Genomic DNA, 25,469 nt, shown 5'->3' on the forward strand with positions numbered 1-25,469 from the left:
ATGTTGACTTTAAAATTCATCATAAAATTGTTCATAATTTTAGTATTGGCTGTTATTTTTTCTGGAATTTTATGTTCTTTTTTGTTGAATTATTTGTCCTTTCTTGTTTATTTGTTTGTTCATAATAAATATATGGTTAATGTTCATAATGAAATTGTTCACTTCATTGGTCTTTTATGTTTTTACAAGCGTCTATATTGTTTATTTCCCAATAAATAAATAAATAAATGTTCATTTCCAAAATAGTAAATGTTCATTCCAAATAAATAAATAAATGATCATTTCCGAAATAGTAAATGTTCATTTTTGTAGTTTATTTCCAAATAAATAAATAAATGTTCATTTCCTAAATAGTAAATGTTCATTCCAAATAAATAAATAAATGTTCATTTTCGAAATATTAAATGTTCATTTTTGTACCAGTATATTAATGTTTATTTTAATCAACACAAAACGACATCGTTTTGGATGGGGGTACAGCCAGCTTTGGCTGTACCCGGGTATAGCCAAAAATTTGCGAGTTTTTAGGGAAATCCCTGTAGTGTAGTATACAATTGCATCTCAATATTAGAGACAAAATTTTAGTAATGCGTATCAAGTTTGAGACAAAATTTTAGTATTCGTCTCTAACACTACAAGAATTTGTATTTTTAACGAAAATCTAATTACGACGGGTCAAAAATCCCGTCGCAAAAGCCTTTTGCGACGGGGCTAACAACCAAACAATGACGGGAATAACCGTCGCAAATGTCTTTTACGACGGGTTTACGACGGATTTACGACGGAATTTCTATTAACGACGACCCCCTTCTATGACGGGTTCGCGACAGGAAATCCCGTCGTTAATGAATGATTATTGGCCTTTCGCGACGGGATTTCCCGTCGTTAATAGTACAATTTCTTGTAGTGCTACTATGATGTTTCAAAAGTTACATCTCAAATTTATAATGAATTTTCCAAAACCAAACTTCTTCTTGTATGGTGACGGTGTAGAGGTTTTTAAAACACAAGGTCAATATTGATTTCCCTAAAAAAATGGTAACACACTCCTTGACTGAATTAAATCCAGGCAATCAAATTAAATGTCAGCTTACAATGTACTGTGTTGAAAACAAATCAACTTGAAATCTTTAAGAATAATTATAGTTACCATGCATGAAAGTGTATCCAAATTAAAGTGAAAAATGATCAATTTAAGATTAATTCAAGTATACAATTAAGCCACCATTATCGCCAAAATGATTAAGAATAGTGCCTTAGTAAGTAATCCAGCTGAAAATGCAACCTTGTTAGTACTATTACTTTGGGTGCTGCTCCCACTCCCACTATCACTATCGTCATCAGTACCTGCCCAAAAGTTAACATTTTTAATACCTATAATTGGATAAATAATGTGTAATAAGATTATGAGAATTTTATATACATACAAGTATATTAAAAATTCTTAAGGATAATTATATATGCATCGTGCGAAAATTTAGTAATATACAAAGCATTACAGAAAGGTTTACATACCTGGTGGTGAAGGAAATACTAAAGGTTCCATGGGGCTTAGTGGAGAACCTTCATATCAAAGATGAAATACTCAAAATAATTAGTATATAGGTACCGACGTACGGTTATGTAACAGAAAACAGTACTTTTTAGACATGGACGTTGAGTTGGAAGAGTTTTGAAGCAAACCGAATAACGAAAGAATTAGAAAAATGAATGTAGTCCACCATTTTAATCATAACTCAGGTTCTACAAATCCAAATGAAGTGATGTATCACAATTTCTTGATTAAGGCGGATATAATCATGTAAAGTTACATTAAAATGCTTAAAAAATTACCCTGATACTACATACCACGTATCAATGCCTAATTCTACGTATAAGTAGCTCTGATCTATCGAGATTAAATGAACATGCGAAAACTCAACAGATTAGGTTAGGTTAAAGGGAGCTCGAGGAATTACTTGTAGGTGACGGCACTGGAGTTGAGTCTGAAACAGAACCTTCAAAACATGAAACCTTCATAATTAGTGGAATAGATTATATATACTAGTAGATGCTAAATGTAAGTATGTATTACTAGTACGGGTCGGTCTAAATAACTTTGTTCAGGTTCAAATCGAGTTATATAACTGATAATTAATTAATTTTTTTTTTTTTTTGGTTCTACTGCGAGGAGTTCCCACCGCCTTCGGCGAGGTAATCTCCCGTGGGAGTTTGCATGGGTACCTCGATGGGCAGCATCCCTCCCAGTTGAGATTTTTTCCATTCCCAAGGCTCGAACCCGAGACCTTGGTTAAGGAGCAAGAGGCCCTTAACCATTCATGCCAACCTCAATTGGTATACTGATAATTAATTAATGAGTCTAAACTGCTTTTACCAACTGCTTTTACCAACTAAACACTACAAGAAAGCGCTTGATTACCAACTGCTTTTACCGACCGCCATAAAATTAGTCAGTAAAAAAAAAATTAGCGACCGAAAAAAAACCAGTCGGTAATTTACCGACCGAAAATTTAGCGGTCGCTAAATTTTAAGTTTACCCACCGCTTTTAAAGCAGTCGGTAATTTATCGACTGCTTTTTCTTGTATTCCGACTAAAGAGCGGTTGGTAAAAATCCGACTATTTCCAAAACTCATTCAAAATTTTAATTACCGCCTATTTAATATCTCCAACCATATAAGCGGTCGGTAATATTTTAAAGGAAAAAAAAAGGTTTGAGTACTTTGCGACCAACTTTCATTCAGATCTACATTTCAAAATAATTATAAAAAAAACGACCTCCCACCGATTTGGGCTGCCGGCGACGAGCCCTTCCCAGCCCAGTCGACGCACTTCCCAGCCGACGCACTTCCCAGCCGACGCACCTCCCAGCCCAGTCGACGAGCCCTTCCCTGCCGGCGACGCACCGACGCCCAGCCCCACCCCTCCACGACGCCGACGCAGGGGATACGCAGCCGCTCACAACCACGACGCAGCCACCCTACACGTCGCCGCCACCCGCCCAGCCCAGTCGACGCACATGTGTTTGTTCAATTAACCAGGTAATCTTAGTTCCTTTTGCTTTATTGATTGTGGTTCAATTTTTTCAAACCCTAACTTTTTTATTGTGGTTCAATTTTTTTACACAATTGAAACCTTGTCAGTATCAGTGTAGATGGGTGTAGATGGTGTTGATGGAGGAAGATTAAGATTAATGGTATTAGTATTATTATTAAACTCTTATAATGATTTAATTCATTTGTTAGTATATCTATTCATCATCCATGACATTAGGATCTGCACTTATAGATTTGAATTTGATTTTTTTTGGGGGTGTATTATTGCTGCAGGTTTGAGTAAGGCGGGGATATCGGCCGATTGTTGAGTATCATATAATCCTGCAACAAAAAAACTCCGGTAAGTTGCTCAGTTTAGAGTGTGTTGCAAAGGCCTTTATCTATTGTATGAGTATGAGAATTTGAGGATATGAAATTGCTGGAAACAATGTTGGAATTTGAGGTTCAATACTCTGCAGTAGTAAATAATTTTATCATTTAGGAATCGTAAAAGCAAATAATTAACATATATTGTTTTCGCTGTTTATTATGATGAAAATATTTTAGCTACTTCAATCTGAGTTGCCTACTAGATGTCATGTAAATATTGTTCATGGTTGCATATCTGATTTTAGCAGAGTTAGAGATGTACACAGATTGTGAAATTGCAGGAATTCATCTTTCAGTTATAAAAGTAATAGAAAAGTGTGTAAATAGTTTCATTACAAAAAAAATAGAATAAGCGTGTAAATAGTTTCATAATCCAAAATATTTTTTTCTCTAGAAAGGCTGAATAGCTCAACTGCTCTTGTGAGTTCTAATTGAAGAATAAATATTTGTTACTTCAATTGGAACTTATCAACTTAGGATGAAAGTAAAGTAGCAGTGGGAAATTGAAAATAATGTGGAGGCAATTTGGTATGAGATATCATCAGGCTTCCACCGCCCATGACCAAAATGTTCTGAAAAGGACTGGTCTTTTTGGTCACAACCCATGGTGAACCTTTTAGAAATATTCTTTAGACAATATTGAAGATGTATAGAAGATCTGGTCTGTGCAATTCAAGAAATAAGGCAGGAAAAGCATATAGTCGCCTCATTATCCCTTTGAAACTCACCCATACACATAAAAGTAACTCATAAAAGCAGTCTTATAAAAGACACTCCTAATCATAGAACATTAGTATTAACAAATTTTTTGTAAAATATAAATTAAACAAGTCTTAAATCTATCACTTCTAAAGGGAGAATCTAACAGTAGTGAAGTACTAATTAAGAGACTAATAAAAAGTAAAGAGAATATGTTTCCATTTAGAAAATTATTTGACGAGATAATTGACTGCTTATTTAGAAATCATCGAGCGTTATAAAGTTATCTAGTGATGATTGAATTTATTTAAATGTTAGTTAGACGAAATAGTAGGTTTAGTGCATGATTGGTGTGAGATGTGTAGGGTGTGGTTAATTAGTAACATGTTTTTTGTGAGATGTGTAGAATTTGGTATCATGAAAAGAAGAGAGCGTAGTTGGATGTATGATAGACTCGACGGGCGCAATCTTAAGCCCGACTTTCTCAAGGGGGTTGGAGAGTTCATTGAGTTTTGCAAAGAGCATCCAACATGCAATGATGGTGACAAAATAAGATGCCCATGCCCCTTGTGTGATAACAGGCGTTTTCATGATACTGAAACAGTTAGAGTACATTTGTACAAGAAGGGGTTTGTTCGTAATTACTATCAATGGATATGTCAAGGGGAAAGCTTAGTAGAGTCCTCGCGTGTTCAGCCAAATCAATATCGGGATATGGTTATTGATGCTCTTGGAAATAATCAAGAGCATTTGGTGAATGAAGAGGGTAATTCAGTTGAAGAAGAACCAAATGATGAAGCTAAGAAGTTTATAGACCTTCTAAAGGCAGCTGGAGATCCATTATATGAAGGGAGCAAACTCTCTGTGTTGGAGATGGCATCAAGAATTGCAAGTTTGAAATGTGAATTCAACTTACAACACAGGTGTGTGGATGGGTTTGCATCTTTGATGAATGATGCGATTCCAAATAACAACCAAATGGGTAGAACTTTCAATAGCACAAAGAAGGTTCTTGAGGGCTTGGAACTTCCTCATGAGAGGATCCACACATGCCCTAAAGGTTGTTTGCTCTTCTGGAAAGGCGATGCACAGTTAGATAAATGTAGAGTATGCGGAAGTGATCGGTATAAGAAGACTGCAAAGGGTAAGCTTATTCCAGCAAAAGTTCTAATCTATTTTCCAATCACACCGAGGTTGCAAAGGTTGTATGCTACCAAGAACATTTCGGAGGATATGACTTGGCATGCCAAGAATCCCCGAGTTCAAAACACCTTCGCACATCCTAGTGATAGTCAAGCGTGGAAGCACTTGGATACAACCTTTCCTAATTTCGCATCAGAGCCACGAAATGTCAGGCTTGGTTTGTGCACAGATGGATTTGCCCCCCATGGTAAATTTGGATCCCAATATTCATGTTGGCCGGTTATTCTTACACCATACAACTTGCCTCCATCGATGTGTATGAAAAGACCATTCATGTTCCTTTCTTTGCTCGTTCCCGGTCCTAAAAATCCTAAAGGAAACTTGGATGTGTACATGCAACCACTCATTGAAGAGTTGAAACAGTTATGGGAGGTTGGGGCTATGACTTATGACATCTCAAGCAAGCAGAATTTCAACCTCCGCGCAGCCCTTTTGTGGACTATTCCACTATGTAAGGTTTGATCACAGTTTCATTTCGCGGGATATTACTAACGTCATCCAGAAATATTTCAAGAGTCCTTGGACGTGTTATACCAAAGTTGACAAGGATACAAAAGATCATTGGTTCACTCTATTCAAGGTTTACACAATTTTATATCATGTAATGTATCACTTTTTATTTTTCAACTTGCTATAATTGTAACATAACAAAATATCCTTCTTTTCTTTTCTTTTGTGTAGAGGACCTATAAATGGTTGCCTGAGTTTGATCACCTTGCTGTGCGTGATTACCATGCAAATGCATATAAACGGGTTAAGTACATCCACTACCAAATAACAAGAAAGAGTAATGGAAGGAAGCCAGATTGGATGTCTGAGAAAGTGCATGCAGATATGATGAAGCACGTGGATGATGATGAATTCAAGAAAAGATCTGAGCAGGCTAAGAAAAATAGAAGAGGGGGTTCATTAACCAACAATGTTGAACCATCACATTTCCAAGGTTCCATTTCCACAACTGAGGCTGCAAAGAAAATGGTAAGTTTAATAATGTAACTAAATTTCATTTAACGTTGTTACTAATTTGATTATTCACAAAAATTACTTGTATAATTAGGCAAAGGAAAGTGGAGGTGTGATGCCTACAGCTGGTGACTTATATTTGAAGACACACACGAATGAAGTACCGGGTAAAGGGAAAGTCCCTTGTAGTAGCAAAGCAAAGCAAATCAAGGTAACTTACTATTATTCAAACAAAGCTTATGAAACACGTTTTAAGTTTAAAATCAACCCTTAGTTCGTTTAGTTGAAAAATGGGAGCGAAAATGCCTTATTTGGTCAATATACGTCCTATATCGACAAAATATGACCTATGAAACATGTTTTAAGTTTAAAATCAGCCCGTAGGTGATTAAGTTGAAAAATGGGACCGAAAACGCCTTATTTAGCCTATATGTGACCTATATCGACCAAATATGACCTAAATGTGCTTAAATTGTTTAGAATCAGTTTTAGAAACCTTGAATATGACACATAAAACATGTAAATGGTTTGAAATGACAAGTTTGGTTCCTTAGCTCAAAGTTGGGCGAGAAAATGACATTTTAGGCAATATATGACCTATAACGACCAAATAGGCCTTAGATGTGAGTAAATACCTTTGAATGTGACTTAGCAAGTTCAAAAAAAGCTTATGAAACATGTTTTAAGTTTAAAATCTGCCCCTAGGTGATTTAGTTGAAAAATGGGACCGAAAAGCCTTATTTAGCCTATATATGACCTATAACGACCAAATAGGCCTTAGATGTGAGTAACTACGTTTGAATGTGACTTAGCAAGTGAAAACAAAGCTTATGAAACATGTTTTAAGTTTAAAATCTGCCCCTAGATGATTTAGTTGAAAAATGGGACCGAAAATGCCTTATTTAGCCTATATATGACCTATAACGACCAAATAGGCCTTAGATGTGAGTAAATACCTTTGAATGTGACTTAGCAAGCTCAAACAAAGCTTATGAAACACTTTTTAAGTTTAAAATCAGCCCGTAGGTGATTAAGTTGAAAAATGGGACCGAAAACGCCTTATTTAGCCTATATATGACCTATATCGACCAAATATGACCTAAATGTGCTTAAATTGCTTAGAATCGGTTTTAGAAACCTTGAATATGACACATAAAACATGTAAATGGTTTGAAATGACAAGTTTGGTTCCTTAGCTCAAAGTTGGGCGAGAAAATGACATTTTAGGCAATATATGACCTATAACGACCATATAGGCCTTAGATGTGAGTAAATACCTTTGAATGTGACTTAGCAAGTTCAAACAAAGCTTATGAAACATGTTTTAAGTTTAAAATCTGCCCCTAGGTGATTTAGTTGAAAAATGGGACCGAAAACGCCTTATTTAGCCTATATGTGACCTATATCGACCAAATATGACCTAAATGTGCTTAAATTGTCTAGAATCAGTTTTAGAAACCTTGAATATGACACATAAAACATGTAAATGGTTTGAAATGACAAGTTTGGTTCCTTAGCTCAAAGTTGGGCGAGAAAATGACATTTTAGGCAATATATGACCTATAACGACCAAATAGACCTTAGATGTGAGTAAATACCTTTGAATGTGACTTAGCAAGTTCAAAAAAAGCTTATGAAACATGTTTTAAGTTTAAAATCTGCCCCTAGGTGATTTAGTTGAAAAATGGGACCGAAAAGCCTTATTTAGCCTATATATGACCTATAACGACCAAATAGGCCTTAGATGTGAGTAAATAACCTTGAATGTGACTTAGCAAGTTCAAACAAAGCTTATGAAACATGTTTTAAGTTTAAAATCTGCCCCTAGGTGATTTAGTTGAAAAATGGGACCGAAAATGCCTTATTTAGCCTATATATGACCTATAACGACCAAATAGGCCTTAGATGTGAGTAAATACCTTTGAATGTGACTTAGCAAGCTCAAATAAAGCTTATGAAACACTTTTTAAGTTTAAAATCAGACCCTAGGTGATTTAGTTGAAAAATGGGACCGAAAACGCCTTATTTAGCCTATATATGACCTATATCGACCAAATATGACCTAAATGTGCTTAAATTTCTTAGAATCGGTTTTAGAAACCTTGAATATGACACATAAAACATGTAAATGGTTTGAAATGACAAGTTTGGTTCCTTAGCTCAAAGTTGGGCGAGAAAATGACATTTTAGGCAATATATGACCTATAACGACCATATAGGCCTTAGATGTGAGTAAATACCTTTGAATGTGACTTAGCAAGTTCAAACTAACCTTATGAAACATGTTTTAAGTTTAAAATCAGCCCGTAGGTGATTAAGTTGAAAAATGGGACCGAAAACGCCTTATTTAGCCTATATGTGACCTATATCGACCAAATATGACCTAAATGTGCTTAAATTTCTTAGAATCGGTTTTAGAAACCTTGAATATGACACATAAAACATGTAAATGGTTTGAAATGACAAGTTTGGTTCCTTAGCTCAAAGTTGGGCGAGAAAATGACATTTTAGGCAATATATGACCTATAACGACCATATAGGCCTTAGATGTGAGTAAATACCTTTTAATGTGACTTAGCAAGTTGAAATAAAGCTTATGAAACATGTTTTAAGTTTAAAATCTGCCCCTAGGTGATTTAGTTGAAAAATGGGACCGAAAACGCCTTATTTAGCCTATATGTGACCTATATCGACCAAATATGACCTAAATGTGCTTAAATTGCTTAGAATCAGTTTTAGAAACCTTAAATATGACACATAAAACATGTAAATGGTTTGAAATGACAAGTTTGGTTCCTTAGTTCAAAGTTGGGCGAGAAAATGAAATTTTAGGCAATATATGACCTATAACGACCATATAGGCTTTAGATGTGAGTAAATACCTTTGAATGTGACTTAGCAAGTTCAAACTAACCTTATGAAACATGTTTTAAGTTTAAAATCAGCCCGTAGGTGATTAAGTTGAAAAATGGGACCGAAAACGCCTTATTTAGCCTATATGTGACCTATATCGACCAAATATGACCTAAATGTGCTTAAATTGCTTAGAATCGGTTTTAGAAACCTTGAATATGACACATAAAACATGTAAATGGTTTGAAATGACAAGTTTGGTTCCTTAGCTCAAAGTTAGGCGAGAAAATGACATTTTAGGCAATATATGACCTATAACGACCATATAGGCCTTAGATGTGAGTAAATACCTTTGAATGTGACTTAGCAAGTTCAAACTAACCTTATGAAACATGTTTTAAGTTTAAAATCAGCCCGTAGGTGATTAAGTTGAAAAATGGGACCGAAAACGCCTTATTTAGCCTATATGTAACCTATATCGACCAAATATGACCTAAATGTGCTTAAATTGCTTAGAATCGGTTTTAGAAACCTTGAATATGACACATAAAACATGTAAATGGTTTGAAATGACAAGTTTGGTTCCTTAGCTCAAAGTTGGGCGAGAAAATGACATTTTAGGCAATATATGACCTATAACGACCATATAGGCCTTAGATGTGAGTAAATACCTTTGAATGTGACTTAGCAAGTTCAAACTAACCTTATGAAACATGTTTTAAGTTTAAAATCAGCCCGTAGGTGATTAAGTTGAAAAATGGGACCGAAAACGCCTTATTTAGCCTATATGTGACCTATATCGACCAAATATGACCTAAATGTGCTTAAATTGCTTAGAATCGGTTTTAGAAACCTTGAATATGACACATAAAACATGTAAATGGTTTGAAATGACAAGTTTGGTTCCTTAGCTCAAAGTTGGGCGAGAAAATGACATTTTAGGCAATATATGACCTATAACGACCATATAGGCCTTAGATGTGAGTAAATACCTTTGAATGTGACTTATCAAGTTCAAACAAAGCTTATGAAACATGTTTTAAGTTTAAAATCTGCCCCTAGGTGATTTAGTTGAAAAATGGGACCGAAAATGCCTTATTTAGCCTATATATGACCTATATCGACCAAATATGACTTAAATGTGCTTAAATTGCTAAGAATCAGTTTTAGAAACCTTTAATATGCCACATAAAACATGTAAATGGTTTGAAATGACAAGTTTGGTTCCTTAGTTCAAAGTTGGGCGAGAAAATGACATTTTAGGCAATATATGACCTATAACGACCAAATAGGCCTTAGATGTGAGTAAATACCTTTGAATGTGACTTAGCAAGTTCAAACTAAACTTATGAAACACATTTTAAGTTTAAAATCTGTCCCTAGGTGATTTAGTTAAAAAATGGGACCGAAAATGCCTTATTTAGCCTATATGTGACCTATAACGACCAAATAGGCCTTAGATGTGAGTAAATACCTTTGAATGTGACTTAGCAAGTTCAAACTAAACTTATGAAACACATTTTAAGTTTAAAATCTGCCCCTAGGTGATTTAGTTGAAAAATGGGACCGAAAATGCCTTATTTAGCCTATATATGACCTATAACGACCAAATAGGCCTTAGATTTGAGTAAATACCTTTGAATGTGACTTAGCAAGTTCAAACAAAGCTTATGAAACATGTTTTAAGTTTAAAATCTGCCCCTAGGTGATTTAGTTGAAAAATGGGACCGCAAATGCCTTATTTAGCCTATATATGACCTATATCGACCAAATATGACTTAAATGTGCTTAAATTGCTTAGAATCGGTTTTAGAAACCTTGAATATGCCACATAAAACATGTAAATGGTTTGAAATGACAAGTTTGGTTCCTTAGCTCAAAGTTGGGCGAGAAAATGACATTTTAGGCAATATATGACCTATAACGACCAAATAGGCCTTAGATGTGAGTAACTACGTTTGAATGTGACTTAGCAAGTGAAAACAAAGCTTATGAAACATGTTTTAAGTTTAAAATCAGCCCTTAGTTCTTTTTTTTGAAAAATGGGAGCGAAAATGCCTTATTTAGCCTATATATGTTTTAAGTTTAAATGTGCTCAATTTAATATATTTGTTATGCATGGGTGATAATCATTTTAATTATTGTAGGAAAACTACGTTTGAATGTGACTTAGCAAGTTCAAACAAAGCTTATGAAACACGTTTTAAGTTTAAATGTGCTCCATTTAATATATTTTTTATGCATGGGTGATAATCATTTTAATTCTTGTAGGAAAACTATGAAAAAAATGTTGCTGAATGTGTTGAAAAAGGCATTGCTAAAGATCCCAACCAAATCTACACTACTACAGAAATGTCATTTTATAGCGTTATTTTAATAACGCTTTTTAACATTTCGCTATTGAAGATATCATTTATAGCGTACTATAGCGTTTTAAAAATAAGCCCTATTAAAAGTCGACTTACAACAGCGCTTTCTACAAAGCCCTATAAAAAAGTTATTAAAAAAATAAAAATATAAATAAAAATAAAAGTAAAAGAGCTTTTGAATACCAATTACCAAATTATAGTCAGACCCTTTGTTCTTCTTTCCGTATTTATGGTTTTCTCTCAAAAGAAAACCCTTATAAACATTTCTTTTCAATCCTCCGCCCCATTCAATTTCTTAGTTCCAATTTCATGGATATTAGAGGAGCTCGCAATAGAGGCATGCTCAGGCTATTCATAGGGAAACAACGGCTTCAAAAAATCTTGTATAAGGTTCTGATTTTTCATTGTTTACTTTTTCGTTAATTAACCATTTTTATGAAAATCTAGGTTTAATGAACTTCTTCTTTGTTGCAATCTTCTTTCTCAATTACCGGATTTACCGATTTGTAGAAGTTTATTTTTGGGGTTTTGTTCTAGTTTTGTTATTTGTTGATGTGTGAATTTGACAATTTGTCTATTCAATTTCAAAAAATTATACCAGAGTGAGGAAAAGAAAGGAGAGAGAAAATGGCAATGGTAGCGCACAAAGATAGTTTTTAGTATTAAAAGATGTTATATGTTATTTTTGTCGAGTAAATGAGTTATAATGCGAATGCGAAGATTATCAGGTTTGAAACTTCTCTTCTTCGTTGATTTTCGATTTTGATTAATCTTTTGCAAAAATTATGTAACAAAAGTTATTGTCTGTACTAGGAAGTACTCCGTAGCTAGTGTTAGGAAGTACTTCGTAGCTAGTGCTGACAGTTCTACTGGAAGATAAAACTGTTGGCTAGGAAAATAAATGAATTTTTTTATGATTGGGTTATTGCATATTCTGTATATCATAACTAAACAGTGGCTTCTAAATTTCTGATGTTCTTATCAGGAGTTAATCATGCTATCAGGACTGCTCAATTCTCCCTGTGTTCGGAGAAGCTTGTTCAGATAAATGAAGCTTGCTTTGGGGGACTACTTTTTGGTTATGATATTGGTGCTACATCCTCTGCCACAATTTCATTTCAGGTATTAGGGTTATATGGTTTGGTTTTATTGTTTCTATTCAGATGCACATAACTTTCTTATTAACCATGATGCTGACATGAACTTATTCTCTACTTTGGCATTATAATTCAGTCATTTTATTGTTTTAATTTCCATATTGAATTTCTAGTACTAAATTCTAGGGATCCAGGGGACAGCCCGATTAACTCCATGCATTTTAAGATCAAGAAATGTGCAAGTCTGCTTTGCATTTCTGGTTGATTATATATTGATAGTTTATATGCTTGAAAGATTATTATCCTTCAGTCAAGTTGATACTTTTTTTTTAGCTCTTTATAATGTTAATATCAATCAACTTTGACCCTTAATCGCTCGTACAAGACATTTACATTTTCATATAACTTCTTGCCAGTTGTCATTGTATGTGGTTGTTTGGTAGTTTTTTTTTGTGCTTCAATCCTTAGCATGTCACCTTGGTGGGAAGTGAGATATCTCATTATTTTACATGGGACTTAGCTTCTGCTTTAATAATGGAACAATGGCTTTAAGGCAGTAAGGCCTATGTTAGTGGTCCAAGTTGGCAGTTATGTGTAGCATCTATAAATTAAACAAATTATCCCTTAGTTCTTTTATGAATGTTACCGAAATCACTATATCAATATTGTGGCAAGAGTTAACTATTTTGTCTTCAAGTTGTTATACATTGTTCTTTTAAGGAAATGTACTTATCTAATTAAATAGCTAATTTTGAGAGAAAGCTGTTAGAATATATATTTCATACTGGAGTTCTTGTACGTGTTGTTTTAAGATGAATTTTTTTGGCCACCGTTCGAGCTCTGGCCTATATGCAGACTGTCTGGACGATCAAACCTGTTAGAATATCAATTTATCTTCCAGTTCTTCTCTGCATGTTATTTTGGAATGTATTTGAGATTCTTGAAAAACAATCTCCACTATCACTTACACTAGGGCACAAAGTCATATGACATTTCACTTGATTTGCGTTTGAATGGTTATTTCACAATTTTTTACGGCCTGTGACTGTGACAATATATACGTTTTTGGTGATATTGAAAGGAAAATGTTCTATCTTCTATTGCAGCAAATTTCAACATAATTAAAAAAGACGAAAGTATATTCTTTCTTACTGTCACTATCATTTTGGCATACCGATTGTCTGTCGCAAGTCTTCCCATCTTATAGAAGATTAGAAATTGAGCTATTTAGCTTACATTCTAGAGTTGCAAAGAGGTTTACGACTTTCTATTATAGCCTTGACTGGATAAGCTGAAAAATACAGTGATAGTGACCTTTTATGTATTTCCAAATTCCGAAATGAAGAGAATTTGTTTGGCTTTCGTCTTCCTTAGTTTCAACATCTTTTCCATTTCATTTGATATTTATATTTTACACAATGTACAGATATTCCTGATTTTTCTAAGATCCTGGGAAGTCGTCCTTGTTGCTTAGACTGGTCTGGTTGCTGCTATATGGTTGTGATTGTAAATTACTTTTTTAGTCTTAACCTCTGGATTTCCTCTACATTCTATAGGTCGTGCTCTTCACAAACTCGGGTATGGAAGCAAATGAGTTGGCCTTAATGATGGCAATGTTGTACACTGGATGGCAGGACATTAATCCTTGAGGAATGCTTACCATGGAAACACAGCTGGAACTATAGGTGCAACTGCTCAGTGCAATTGGGAGTTCAATGTTACTCAGGTATTGGGTTCTTATGCTTCTTTGAGTTGCTAAAACGACTGCCCATGTTCAATCTCTAAGTCTTTTTTTAATGTTGACTGTACCATTTGTACAGTGATTCCAATTCCTGAGTTTTAATTGGCTTACTTTGTTTAAGGAATACATTTCTTTTCCTAGCTTTATAGGACAAACAGCTGCTTCATTTGGAATTCCTGTGAGTTTTTAATTTCGATTTAAGATTTTATAATGGCCCTGTGTAACTCTTTTCTATTCAGTTTACAATAAACTTTGCAGAAGAATGAGCTAGTTTCTAGGTATGAGGTCAATTCTTCGTACAAACAAATGTTATGACATGTTATGGTTTAGGAATAAGACGTTGCTGGCCTTGTGGCAGATTCCATTAAAAACCAAAGCTTAGTATTATTGTAAACTGCATATTTTTTACCTGTTAGCTAACAAACTATTAGAGCAGGTTAGAGCAGGTTAGAGCAGATTAGAGCGGTTGTGTTCTGTTGGAGTTCTTTCTTTTCAATTAGAGCAGATTTTCTAAGGAGGATTTGTGTTCTTGTAGACTCTTTCTTTTCAATTGGGGCAGACTTCCTAAGGGGGATTTGCAGCTTTATTACTGCCGAGCAGAACACAAGAAATAATAAGAAATTTATGTTCTCATGAGTCATGTCTGCTTGGGTTAACTTTCAGGATAATTTGATTTTATTTGGCACGCATACACATTATCACCTAATTATTCGGCAAACTAAACGGCAGACTAAAGTTATCTTAGTAACTTTGCAGAAAGAATTTTTTTTCCCCTCTTATATATATGTATGAATATCTTATACCCCGTTGCTTTGCAGTACTTTTCAGATTGTCAGTTTTCAAGTTATGACAAAGAGCAAATTGACGTAGTAGGAACTCTGTGGGTGCGCCATGTTATTCAACAATTGTATAATAACTAGGTGACGTTGAAGGAACAAAAAACATACAACTCTAGTAATTGATGTATTTTGTGTAGTGCAATGTTTCTAATCTTATTTTAGAACATATTATGTAATCGGTTTTATTAAGATGACAATTGCAAAATTCATTGAGGTTTGGAAATTAATATTCAACTATTTACTACACTCTTCAATATATGGTATTTTGAAATATTTGTAGTTATTTTGTGGCATAAAATAGTATATATTGCAGCCAACGAAATTACAAAAAATAAATAAAAATAATCACTTTAATAGTGTTGTATATACATCCGCTGTTAGAAAACAATTCAAAATTTGGCGGCAAAATCTTTAATAGCACACTTTTAATACCGCTTATAATGCGCTGTAAAAGAAATATTTGAATTATCCTAACAGTACCTTTTATAGCGCTTTTGACAAACGCTATTGAAAGTACCTTTTACTTTTAATAGCGAAGCCATCAACAGCGCTTCAAGAAGCGCTATAAAATGCCATATTAAGCGCTATAAAAGGCATTTTTTTGGCGTAGTGCTACTTTGAGACAGTAGGTGGGAGAAAGAAGGGAAAGGTCCCCGGGCTGGGTAGTGGAGCCTCTCTATACTTTGCACCATCTAGAAGGGGTGGTAGTTCTTCTAGCTCATACACCCCATCTATTTATTCTCAAATGTCATCTCGATTGGAAGAGACTCAACAACAGTTGACCCAAAAATCCATTGAGCTTGAAACAACAAAAAATCAGATGTTAAAGGCTATGGAGGACGATCTACTTTTGAGGCAAAGGGAGAGAGAAGAAAGAGAAGCAGAGCGACTACAGCACCAAAGGGAGATGGAAAGGGAGAGACAAGAGAGAGAAAGGGAGAGACAAGAAAGAGAAGAACATGCCGCCCAGATGAAAAAGGCAATGGAGTCTTACGAGCGGATGTTCAGTCAGTGTACTGGTTTTCCTTTCTCGCAGTCGCAGGACCCTCGAGATCCACCCGGAGGCGGGACACCTTTGTGTTAGGTAGTTAGTATTCTTGTATTAGTTTGAACTAGTTACAACTTTTCGTATTAACATGTTTGAACAACATTATGTGTATTATGAATCTTTGTTGTATGACTTTGAACATGTTTAATATTATAACATCGAGCAGGTTTCATACGATTTTACAGAATTTATATAAATTCGTATATATACAGGCATATATAATATTTACAGGTACATATATAATATTTATACACACATATATAATATTTACAGGTACATATATAATATTTATACAGGCATATAATACAGGTATATATGCGATTTTACAAAATTGGCTGCAAATGATATTTGCATAATTACCGACCGCAAAGGCAGTCACAAATTTAGTGACCGCCACAAAAGCAGTCACTAATTTAGTGACCGCCCCCAAGGCAGTCACTAATTTAGTGACCGCCAAAGCAGTCACTAAATTAGTGACCGCCACCAAGGCAGTCACTAATTTAGTGACCGCCACGAAAGCAGTCACTAATTTAGTGACCGCTACAAAGGCAGTCACTAATTTAGTGACCGCCAAAGCGGTCGCTAATTTAGTGACCGTCAAGGCGGTCGCTAATTTAGCGACTGCATTAGCGGTCACTAATTTAGTGACTGCTTTGGCGGTCACTAATTTAGTGACTGCTTAGGTGGCGGTCGCTAATTCTGTCGGTAAATTTTAGAGACCGCCTTCCAGTTGGAGTTTCCTAAATTACCGTCCAGGTGAAAACTGACCGCTTTTTTGCGACCGCTGGCGGTCGCAAAATCTTTTACCAACCGTTTTTCGCGTTTTACCAACCAATTTTAGCGGTTGGTAATTAATCACTTTCTTGTAGTGGTATGTATTACTAGTACGGGTCGGTCTAAATAACTTTGTTCAGGTTCAAATCGAGTTATATAACTGATAATTAATTAATGAGTCAATTTTTCAAGGTATTCAGACCAAAAATAAATAATAATTTCTAGCCTTCTAGGTCTAATTAAGTAGAGAATTATAAAACAAAATCATAAAGCTATATACACTACAAGAATTTGTATCTTTAACGACAACCTAATTACGACGGGTCAAAAATTCTGTCGCAAAAGCCTTTTGGGACGAGGCTAACAACCAAACAATGACGGGAATAACCGTCGCAAACGCCTTTTACGACGGGTTTATGACGGATTTACGACGGGATTTTCTATTAACGACGGCCCCTTTTTATGACGGGTTCGCGACAGGAAATCCCGTCGTTAATCAACGATTATTGGCCTTTCGCGACGGGATTTCCCGTCGTTAATAATACAATTTCTTGTAGTGTATAGTATCTCTGTACCTTATATTACCTCCGTTTCAGAAAGTTCTTTACACTTTAGAAAATGTGTCCAAAGTATAAAAACTTTGACCGTAAATTCTCACCATTATAGACATCAAAACTTTAAATGTAAGATCTTGTTAGATTGGTCTCGGAATGTATTTTTAGAATATCAAATTTTTATAATTTTTTCACATACGAAATTGGATATATTAGTAGTTAAATATTGCATTAGAGTCCGTGCAAATAATAATTGTAAAGATCTTTTTGAAACGGAGGTAGTAAGAGAAATCTTGCATGCAATCTCATTATTTCATAATGATCTTAACACTTGCTATAATTCTATATATAAAGAGTGTTGGTTTACAGCATTGCCAGCATGCTGATCAATCATTCCACGTAAGCAATGCAGCCATACATCAGCACAGCAACAACAGCAACAACCACATCAATGCTCTAAAGTCCAAGCAAGCTTCTAGAAGATTTCCTAACTGATTCCCCTTGAAATCAGGAGGTTGTTAGAGCTGCATATTTATGATTCATGTAATGATATCTTGTATGTAATCTGAGATGTACAAACCAAGCATTCCCATTGGTTTAAACACATCACTAGTTGTAGCTAACAAAGCTGTATATATACTGATTGATCATTGTAATTCATTCTCAACATTCAATAATACAAATATTCTCTCTTTCTCTTAATCTTTTCTAAGACAGAATTCATCCTAGAAGGAGAATTCTGACATGGTATCAGAGCAAGATCAATAGATCCTGCTCAAATTTTTCCACAAAATCTCTTTCTATTCTCTAATTAATCAGCCAGCTTGATTCAGATTGTTTCAATCAGCTGATTTGCTTGATCAATTTCTTGAATTGTTCAAGGTTTTTTGTTTTAGTTTGATTCAAATTCTTGAAAATTTACTCAAGAATCTCAAATTTCACTATGCCTGATCAAGAAGAGCCTTCAATCAATCCTAATTCAGCTTACTACCTAAGCAACAATGATCTTAATGCATCCAAGTTAGTCAGCATCATCTTCGATGGAAAATGCTTCAATGACTGGAAAAGGTCTATGATGATAGCACTCTCAGCAAGAAACAAATTATGTTTTGTTGATGGAAGCCTCAACCAACCAGCTTCAAACTCTGCAAATTTCAGAATATGGAACAGGTGCAATGATTTGGTGATTTCCTGGATTTTAGCTTCATTAGAACCTTCTATTGCTAGAAGTGTGTTGTATCTTAAAACAGCTAGAGAGATATGGTTGGATTTAGGGGAAAGATTTTGTCAGTCATCAGGACCACAACTTTTCTCAGTACAACAGAAGCTGTATGACTTGAATCAGGAAGATGATGAACAGATTTCAAGTTTTTTCACTAAGATTAAGTTGTTATGGGACCAACTTGATGGCCTAGATCCTTTACCATCTTGTGTTTGCACAGGTTGTAACTGCACTCTAACTCAGAAACTTCTGAAGTCTCAACAGGATCAAAGACTTATTCAATTCTTGATGAAATTGAATGAAAAGTATGATCATTCCAAAAGCACCATTCTGATGATGACACCTTTGCCAACAATATCAAGAGCTTATGGACTTCTTCTTCAAGAAGAGCAACAGAAAGAAGTCAATAGCAGTAGAAGTCATGGTTTGGAATCTACAATTTTTGCTGCCAGAAAATTCACTGAAAATAAAGCATACAAGCCACAATATACTTCATCTTTTGGTTCACAGAATCTGAGTGGAGGAAATACTTCAAGAAACTTCACTTACACAAGGAATAGCTTATACTGTGAACACTGCAAAATGAAAAACCACACAGTTGACAAGTGTTGGAAATTACATGGCTATCCTAAAGATTTTAAGGGAAAAGGAAAAAGAGTGGCAGCTGCTGCACACTTAGAAGAATTTGCTGAACAGGATGCAACAGGAAATGCAGAACAAGGCACTGTCCATGCAACCTTTACTCAAGAACAATATGATCAGCTGATGAATTTTCTCAATAATCAGAAGGTTGCTAATCAAGTTGAACATAATGGCTCTAGTTCTCTTGGCTTAGCAACCAGCACTCATTTGAGAGGTACTTTCTGTCTTTTGTCTAATTTCAAAACTAAGTGGATATTAGACAGTGGGGCAAGTGATCACATGTGCTCAGATTTGGCTATGTTCAGTAGTATTGAATCAGTAAATGATAAATTGCACACTATCACCATTCCTGATGGCACAGAACTCACAGTTACACATAAAGGAGAAGTTGATCTAGGCACTATCATTCTGAAAGGTGTACTGCATGTTCCAGGGTTCCAGTTCAATTTAATTTCTGTTTCCAAGCTGTGCTGTGATGATCAATGTTCAATATCATTTACAACTGATGAATGTTTTGCACAGGACCTTTCCAAGAACAAGCATACTCTGCTTGGTAGATTGGACAAAGGCCTATACAGTTTCAATAAAGATTTGCTAAAATCTGACAACAATTCAGTGATCAATAATCAAGCTCTCTCAACTGTGTCAGAAGTGGAAGAAGCAAAATTATGGCACCTTAGACTTGGACATATGTCATTTGGAAAAATAAAGAACATCAGAGGAGTTGATGTTAAAGGATGTTTAGCAGAGTGTTTTTGTCAGATATGCCCCTTAGCTAAACAGTCTAGATTTCCCTTTTCTGTAAGCAGCATTAAAACAGTTCAACCTTTTGAGTTGTTACATATAGATGTTTGGGGTCCCTACTCTGTGTATGATACTGCTAAATGTAATCAATTCCTCACCATTGTGGATGATTACACCAGGATGACCTGGACTCATTTAATGAGAAATAAGACTGATTCTGTCAAAATAATGCATGATTTTCTTTTGTATGTTGAGAATCAGTTTGGCTATACAGTTAAGCAAATCAGATCTGATAATGCTCTTGACTTAACTGAAGGAGATATGAGACTACTGTTTTTAAAAAGAGGCATTGTTCATCAAAAGAGCTGTAGTTATACACCACAGCAAAATGGTGTTGTTGAAAGAAAACACAAACACCTTTTGGAGACTGCAAGGGCTCTTTCTTTTCAATCCAAACTCCCTGATAAATACTGGAGTGATTGTGTTCTCACTGCCACCTATTTGATCAATAGGATGCCATTGAAAAGTATTAATTTCATCACTCCTTATGAAAGATTGTTTCATAAACCACCTGATCTGTCTCATTTGAGGGTGTTTGGATGTCTATGTTTCATCAGCACTCCTACCATTCATAGGTCAAAGTTTGATCCTAGAGCAGTTCCATGTGTGTTGCTTGGTTATCCTCCACATCAAAAGGCTTATAAGGTCCTTAACCTTGTCACAAAGAAATTTGTTGTGACTAGAGACATCATTTTTCATGAACATCACTTCCCTTTTCATTTTTCAACTACACCTGATCTAGCCTATTCTAATCAGTTTTTCTTACCTGTTGTTACTCCTTATACTTCAGAATTGTGTTCAACAGATATCTCTCAACCCCATTCACATACTTGTACTGATTCTCCTTCACAAACTCTTTCAGAAACCAATCAACAATCTTCTAGTACACCCTTATTTTCTACACCAGACACATATAATTCTGCCTCACCAACAAACCATCTCTCACCAACACATAGTCCACCAGCACCAAGAAAATCCACTATAGACCCTCCAAACCTCCATCTCACTTGAAAGATTTTGTTTGTCAAAAGCCTACCAGACACTGGTGCAATTTAGTTGCTTATGACAGTTTACCTATGCATCACAAAGTGTTAGTTGCTGCTCATATGGAGTTAATTGAACCAACCACTTATTCTGAAGCAGCAAAGAATTCTCAGTGGATTGAAGCTATGGACAAGGAAATCACAGCTCTCCAAAACAATAAAACATGGGATTTTGTTCTGCTTCCTAAAGGAAAGAAGGCAATTGGTTCTAAGTGGGTCTACAGAATAAAGAAAAATGCTGATGGATCAGTTGAAAGATATAAGGCTAGGTTGGTTGCTAAGGGTTTTACCCAAAAATATGGCATAGATTACCATGAAACTTTCTCTCCTGTGGTAAAAATGTCTACTGTCAGATGCTTGATTAGTCTTGCTGCTAGCAGAAACTGGAAATTGTTTCAGCTGGACATAAACAATGCTTTTCTCCATGGCACACTTGATGAAGAGGTTTACATGAAGGTGCCTGAAGGTGTGACAGCTCCTCCTGGTTTTGTTTACAAACTTAATAAATCTCTATATGGTCTTAAGCAGGCATCAAGACAGTGGTTTGCTAGACTCCACCAAGAACTCAAGTCTCAAGGTTTTCACCAATCCAAGAATGACTATTCATTGTTCATTAAGAACACTTCATCAGATATCACTGTGGTTGCAGTTTATGTTGATGATATCATCATCACTGGGTCTAATGAATCTGTCATTACTGATCTAAAGAACCATCTTCACCATACTTTTAGCATCAAAGATCTTGGTGTTCTTAATTTCTTCCTTGGGATTGAAGTCAGTCATACAACTGAAGGATACATTCTCACACAGAAGAAGTATACCAAAGAGTTACTTCAAGATTGTGAGTTGGATATATCTAAGCCTGCTGTCACCCCCTTTCCACTCAATCTTAAGCTCTCTAATGAAGGTGAAGATTATCCCAATGCTGAACTCTACAGGTGCTATGTAGGGAAACTGAATTTTTTAACTCATACTAGACCTGATATATCTTTTGCAGTTCAAACTCTCAGCCAATTCATGCATTCTCCCAAGTACCAGCATATTGATGCTCTCTCTCACACTCTTAGATATATTAATAGCACTGCTGGTCAAGGGATTTTGTTGAAAGCAACTGACAAACTTACTCTTCAAGCATTTTCTGATTCAAACTGGGCTGCTTGCCCTACTACAAGAAGATCTGTCACAGGGTATGTTCTTCTTCTTGGCAACTCACCTATCAGTTGGAAATCCAAGAAGCAATCTACTATTTCTAAGAGTTCCTCTGAAGCTGAGTATAGAGCAATGTCTCATGCTGCTGGTGAAGTGACTTGGATCATTCGTTTACTTGAAGAACTAGGTGTCACTGATCTCAAGCCAGTTGTTCTGCATTGTGACAATCAATCTGCCATACACATAGCTACCAATCCAATCTTTCATGAAAGGACAAAACACATTGAAGTGGATTGTCATTTCACTAGGGATAAGGTATTGGATGGTTTACTCCAATTAAGTTATCTTCCCACTCAGAATCAGCTTGCTGATCTCTTCACTAAAGTCCTTCCTGGTGCTCAACACAGAAATCTATCTAGCAAACTAGGCATGGTTCATACCTTCCCTATGTCTAGTTTGAGGGGGGGTGTTGGTTTACAGCATTGCCAGCATGCTGATCAATCATTCCACGTAAGCAATGCAGCCATACATCAGCACAGCAACAACAGCAACAACCACATCAATGCTCTAAAGTCCAAGCAAGCTTCTAGAAGATTTCCTAACTGATTCCCCTTGAAATCAGGAGGTTGTTAGAGCTGCATATTTATGATTCATGTAATGATATCTTGTATGTAATCTGAGATGTACAAACCAAGCATTCCCATTGGTTTAAACACATCACTAGTTGTAGCTAACAAAGCTGTATATATACTGATTGATCATTGTAATTCATTCTCAACATTCAATAATACAAATATTCTCTCTTTCTCTTAATCTTTTCTAAGACAGAATTCATCCTAGAAGGAGAATTCTGACAAAGAGTATATTATAAAATTCGTACAAATAGTGCTAGTAGTTTGCCAAGATAACGTATTAATTGTGTATATAAAAGAAGAAATAATTACCTGCTGGTGATGGGACTAAGCTTCCAATAGGGCTTAGAGCCGGACTTCCAACTTCAGTTTGAAAAGACAAAAAAAGGTAAGCAAATTCATTTGAATTGAATAAAATGTGCTATCGACCCTTGTCGAAAACAGATTAATTTTGATTCAAATCCTCTATTCCACTATTGTATCCCATTTCACATACCACTCTATATTTTGGTCCAACTTATTTAATCAATTTCTTTTTTATTTTTACTTAATTTACTTTATGAGATCATAATTAATGTAATACGAGTGAGATCAATACAATTAAGTGGTACGTATAACAAATGACACAAAATTGTGGGATATATAGATGAATCAAGTCGAAATTGATGTGTTTGAGAAAGAAAATTACCTGGTGATAGGGGAGACAAACTTCCGGTAGGACTTGGACTAGGACCTTTCAATTTTCACAAACAAAATCACTAGGTTAAATTAATATCTTTTTCCAACAGATGGATGGGTATATGTAATAATATTGAGAAAAGGAACAAAATACAAAACCAAAGAGGCACCACTAAAGGCCAATAATTGTCGATTAACGACGGGGTGTTCCGTCGCGAATCCGTCATAAAAGGGGACCGTCGTTATTGGAAAATCCGTCGTTAACCCGTCGTAAAAAAACATTTGCGACGGTTGTTCCCGTCTTTGTTGCGTTGTTATACCCGTCGCAAAAACCCTTTTACGACGTGATTTTACCCGTCGTTATTAGGTTGTCATAAAAGATACAAATTTTTGTAGTGTTTCATTAAAAGTAAAAGGGTAATTTACTCCTTAATTATAATTATATTTTCATCCCCTACTACCAGGACCCGTGATATTAAATTATTGGGAATAGAATTGTTGAAGGGATATATTCCTAATTCCATTGCCACCTCTTATTCCCAATTCCTTAAAACCAAACATGGGAATATGGGATCCCATGTACTCATAATCGATCCCATGTCTCTTTTTTTTCTATGGATTTTGGGTACATGAAATTAAAACTCCCATTCCCACCTTCAAACTCCCACAAACACAAACACCCCTTTAGCTATACTAAAACTTGGTATATATTTTCAAAACCTTTTTTTAATTATTATTTTTAATGTAGGACGACTCATATGTGAATTCTATCCATATCAGTAACCAATGAATTTCTAAACTACAAACTTTTATATAAGGCAGTCTTACACAAAAGACCATTGTGTCATATAAGTTAATCAATAAAATCAATTAGTTAAGCACTAGAGCTAATTAGTTAAGCATTGAAACCAATTAGTTAAACAATAAAACTAATTAGTAAAGCACTAGAACTAATTAGTTAAAAAATGGAACCAATTAGTTAAGTAATCAAAGTGGTCTTTCCGGTAAGACGGTCTTACACAAAAGTTACCCTTTCTAAACAACGACAATCATCTTGTACAAAAAAAGTAGTTATTGAAAATGTAGTAATTAATAATAAGTGAAGGATGATGTACCAGGGCATAAAGTTTGAAAAGAACCAGAAATATCACAAAAGGAAAAGATTTGGGTAAAAGTAGCAGAAGTATTAGCATCTTGAAGTATATTATCCTTTGGCAAACAAAAACACTCCCTTTCTTCTTCAATCTCTTGTTTGATAATTGAGCAACACTCAAGAAATTCACTATCTGATGTCGAATTTGTTATGCAATTTGAGATCCTTTGCCAGCATTCAACAGTCACATCTTCTTCTTCTTGTGCTGTTGATGGCCTAATTTGTAGTATTGATACAATTGCTAATATTCCCACCAACATTATTATCATTTTTTTACTACCCATTTTCTTTTTCTGGAGGTGTTTATGATTATTGTACTATATGATTGTACGATTAAATGAATCAAATTTAAATGTTACGTTACGTAAGTATATATATATATAGGTTGAAAACCGGGATGATTATATTTTACAAGAATTGATCGATTGTTGATGAAAAGTCCTTATGGAAGAACCATTCTTTCAACAATTATGTAGTAATGTAGTATCAATATGGACAATTGGGTGATAGTTAATTGATTAAATTGCTGTTTTTATGTGCCTCACGATAATATATCCTTTGTCTCTACAGTTGTAATTTGCAG

At 35.1% G+C, this 25,469-nt stretch overlaps 2 protein-coding genes and 1 long non-coding RNA gene across 7 annotated transcripts; 2 read left to right on the forward strand and 1 right to left on the reverse strand.

The window, feature by feature from the left end:
• Window positions 1-1,016: 1,016 nt before the first annotated feature.
• LOC110795256 (uncharacterized) lies at window positions 1,017-25,206 on the reverse strand. 2 transcript variants are annotated; one of them, XM_022000260.2, is made up of 6 exons: window positions 24,849-25,206; window positions 23,744-23,788; window positions 23,368-23,418; window positions 1,959-1,997; window positions 1,516-1,563; window positions 1,017-1,347 (listed from the first exon to the last, which is right to left on the reverse strand). In XM_022000260.2, exons 1-6 carry the CDS (start codon window positions 25,168-25,170, stop codon window positions 1,217-1,219), a joined length of 636 nt encoding a protein of 211 aa, XP_021855952.1. In that variant the 5' UTR covers window positions 25,171-25,206; the 3' UTR covers window positions 1,017-1,216. The 2 variants fall into 2 exon arrangements, with proteins under 2 accessions (XP_021855952.1, XP_021855954.1); XM_022000262.2 differs by lacking the exon at window positions 1,959-1,997.
• LOC110777776 (uncharacterized) lies at window positions 2,406-6,500 on the forward strand. 3 transcript variants are annotated; one of them, XM_056831485.1, is made up of 6 exons: window positions 2,406-3,039; window positions 3,142-3,194; window positions 3,328-3,394; window positions 4,529-5,905; window positions 6,007-6,303; window positions 6,383-6,500. In XM_056831485.1, exon 4 carries the CDS (start codon window positions 4,540-4,542, stop codon window positions 5,785-5,787), a length of 1,248 nt encoding a protein of 415 aa, XP_056687463.1. In that variant the 5' UTR covers window positions 2,406-3,039; window positions 3,142-3,194; window positions 3,328-3,394; window positions 4,529-4,539; the 3' UTR covers window positions 5,788-5,905; window positions 6,007-6,303; window positions 6,383-6,500. The 3 variants fall into 3 exon arrangements, with proteins under 3 accessions (XP_056687463.1, XP_056687464.1, XP_056687462.1); XM_056831486.1 differs by lacking the exon at window positions 3,142-3,194; XM_056831484.1 differs by lacking the exons at window positions 2,406-3,039; window positions 3,142-3,194; window positions 3,328-3,394 and having other exon boundaries at window positions 4,377-5,905.
• On the forward strand, window positions 11,482-16,523 carry LOC110794108 (uncharacterized). Of its 2 annotated transcripts, XR_008923365.1 has the most exons (5): window positions 11,482-11,900; window positions 12,496-12,632; window positions 14,164-14,333; window positions 15,167-16,466; window positions 16,509-16,523. It is a non-coding gene; the product is annotated as an uncharacterized lncRNA (long non-coding RNA). The 2 variants fall into 2 exon arrangements; XR_002534923.2 differs by lacking the exon at window positions 16,509-16,523 and having other exon boundaries at window positions 11,489-11,900; window positions 14,164-16,412.
• Window positions 25,207-25,469: the final 263 nt, after the last annotated feature.

The sequence above is a fragment of the Spinacia oleracea genome, chromosome 6, assembly GCF_020520425.1.
Source record: "Spinacia oleracea cultivar Varoflay chromosome 6, BTI_SOV_V1, whole genome shotgun sequence".
In the NCBI taxonomy this organism is placed as follows: Eukaryota; Viridiplantae; Streptophyta; class Magnoliopsida; order Caryophyllales; family Amaranthaceae; genus Spinacia; species Spinacia oleracea.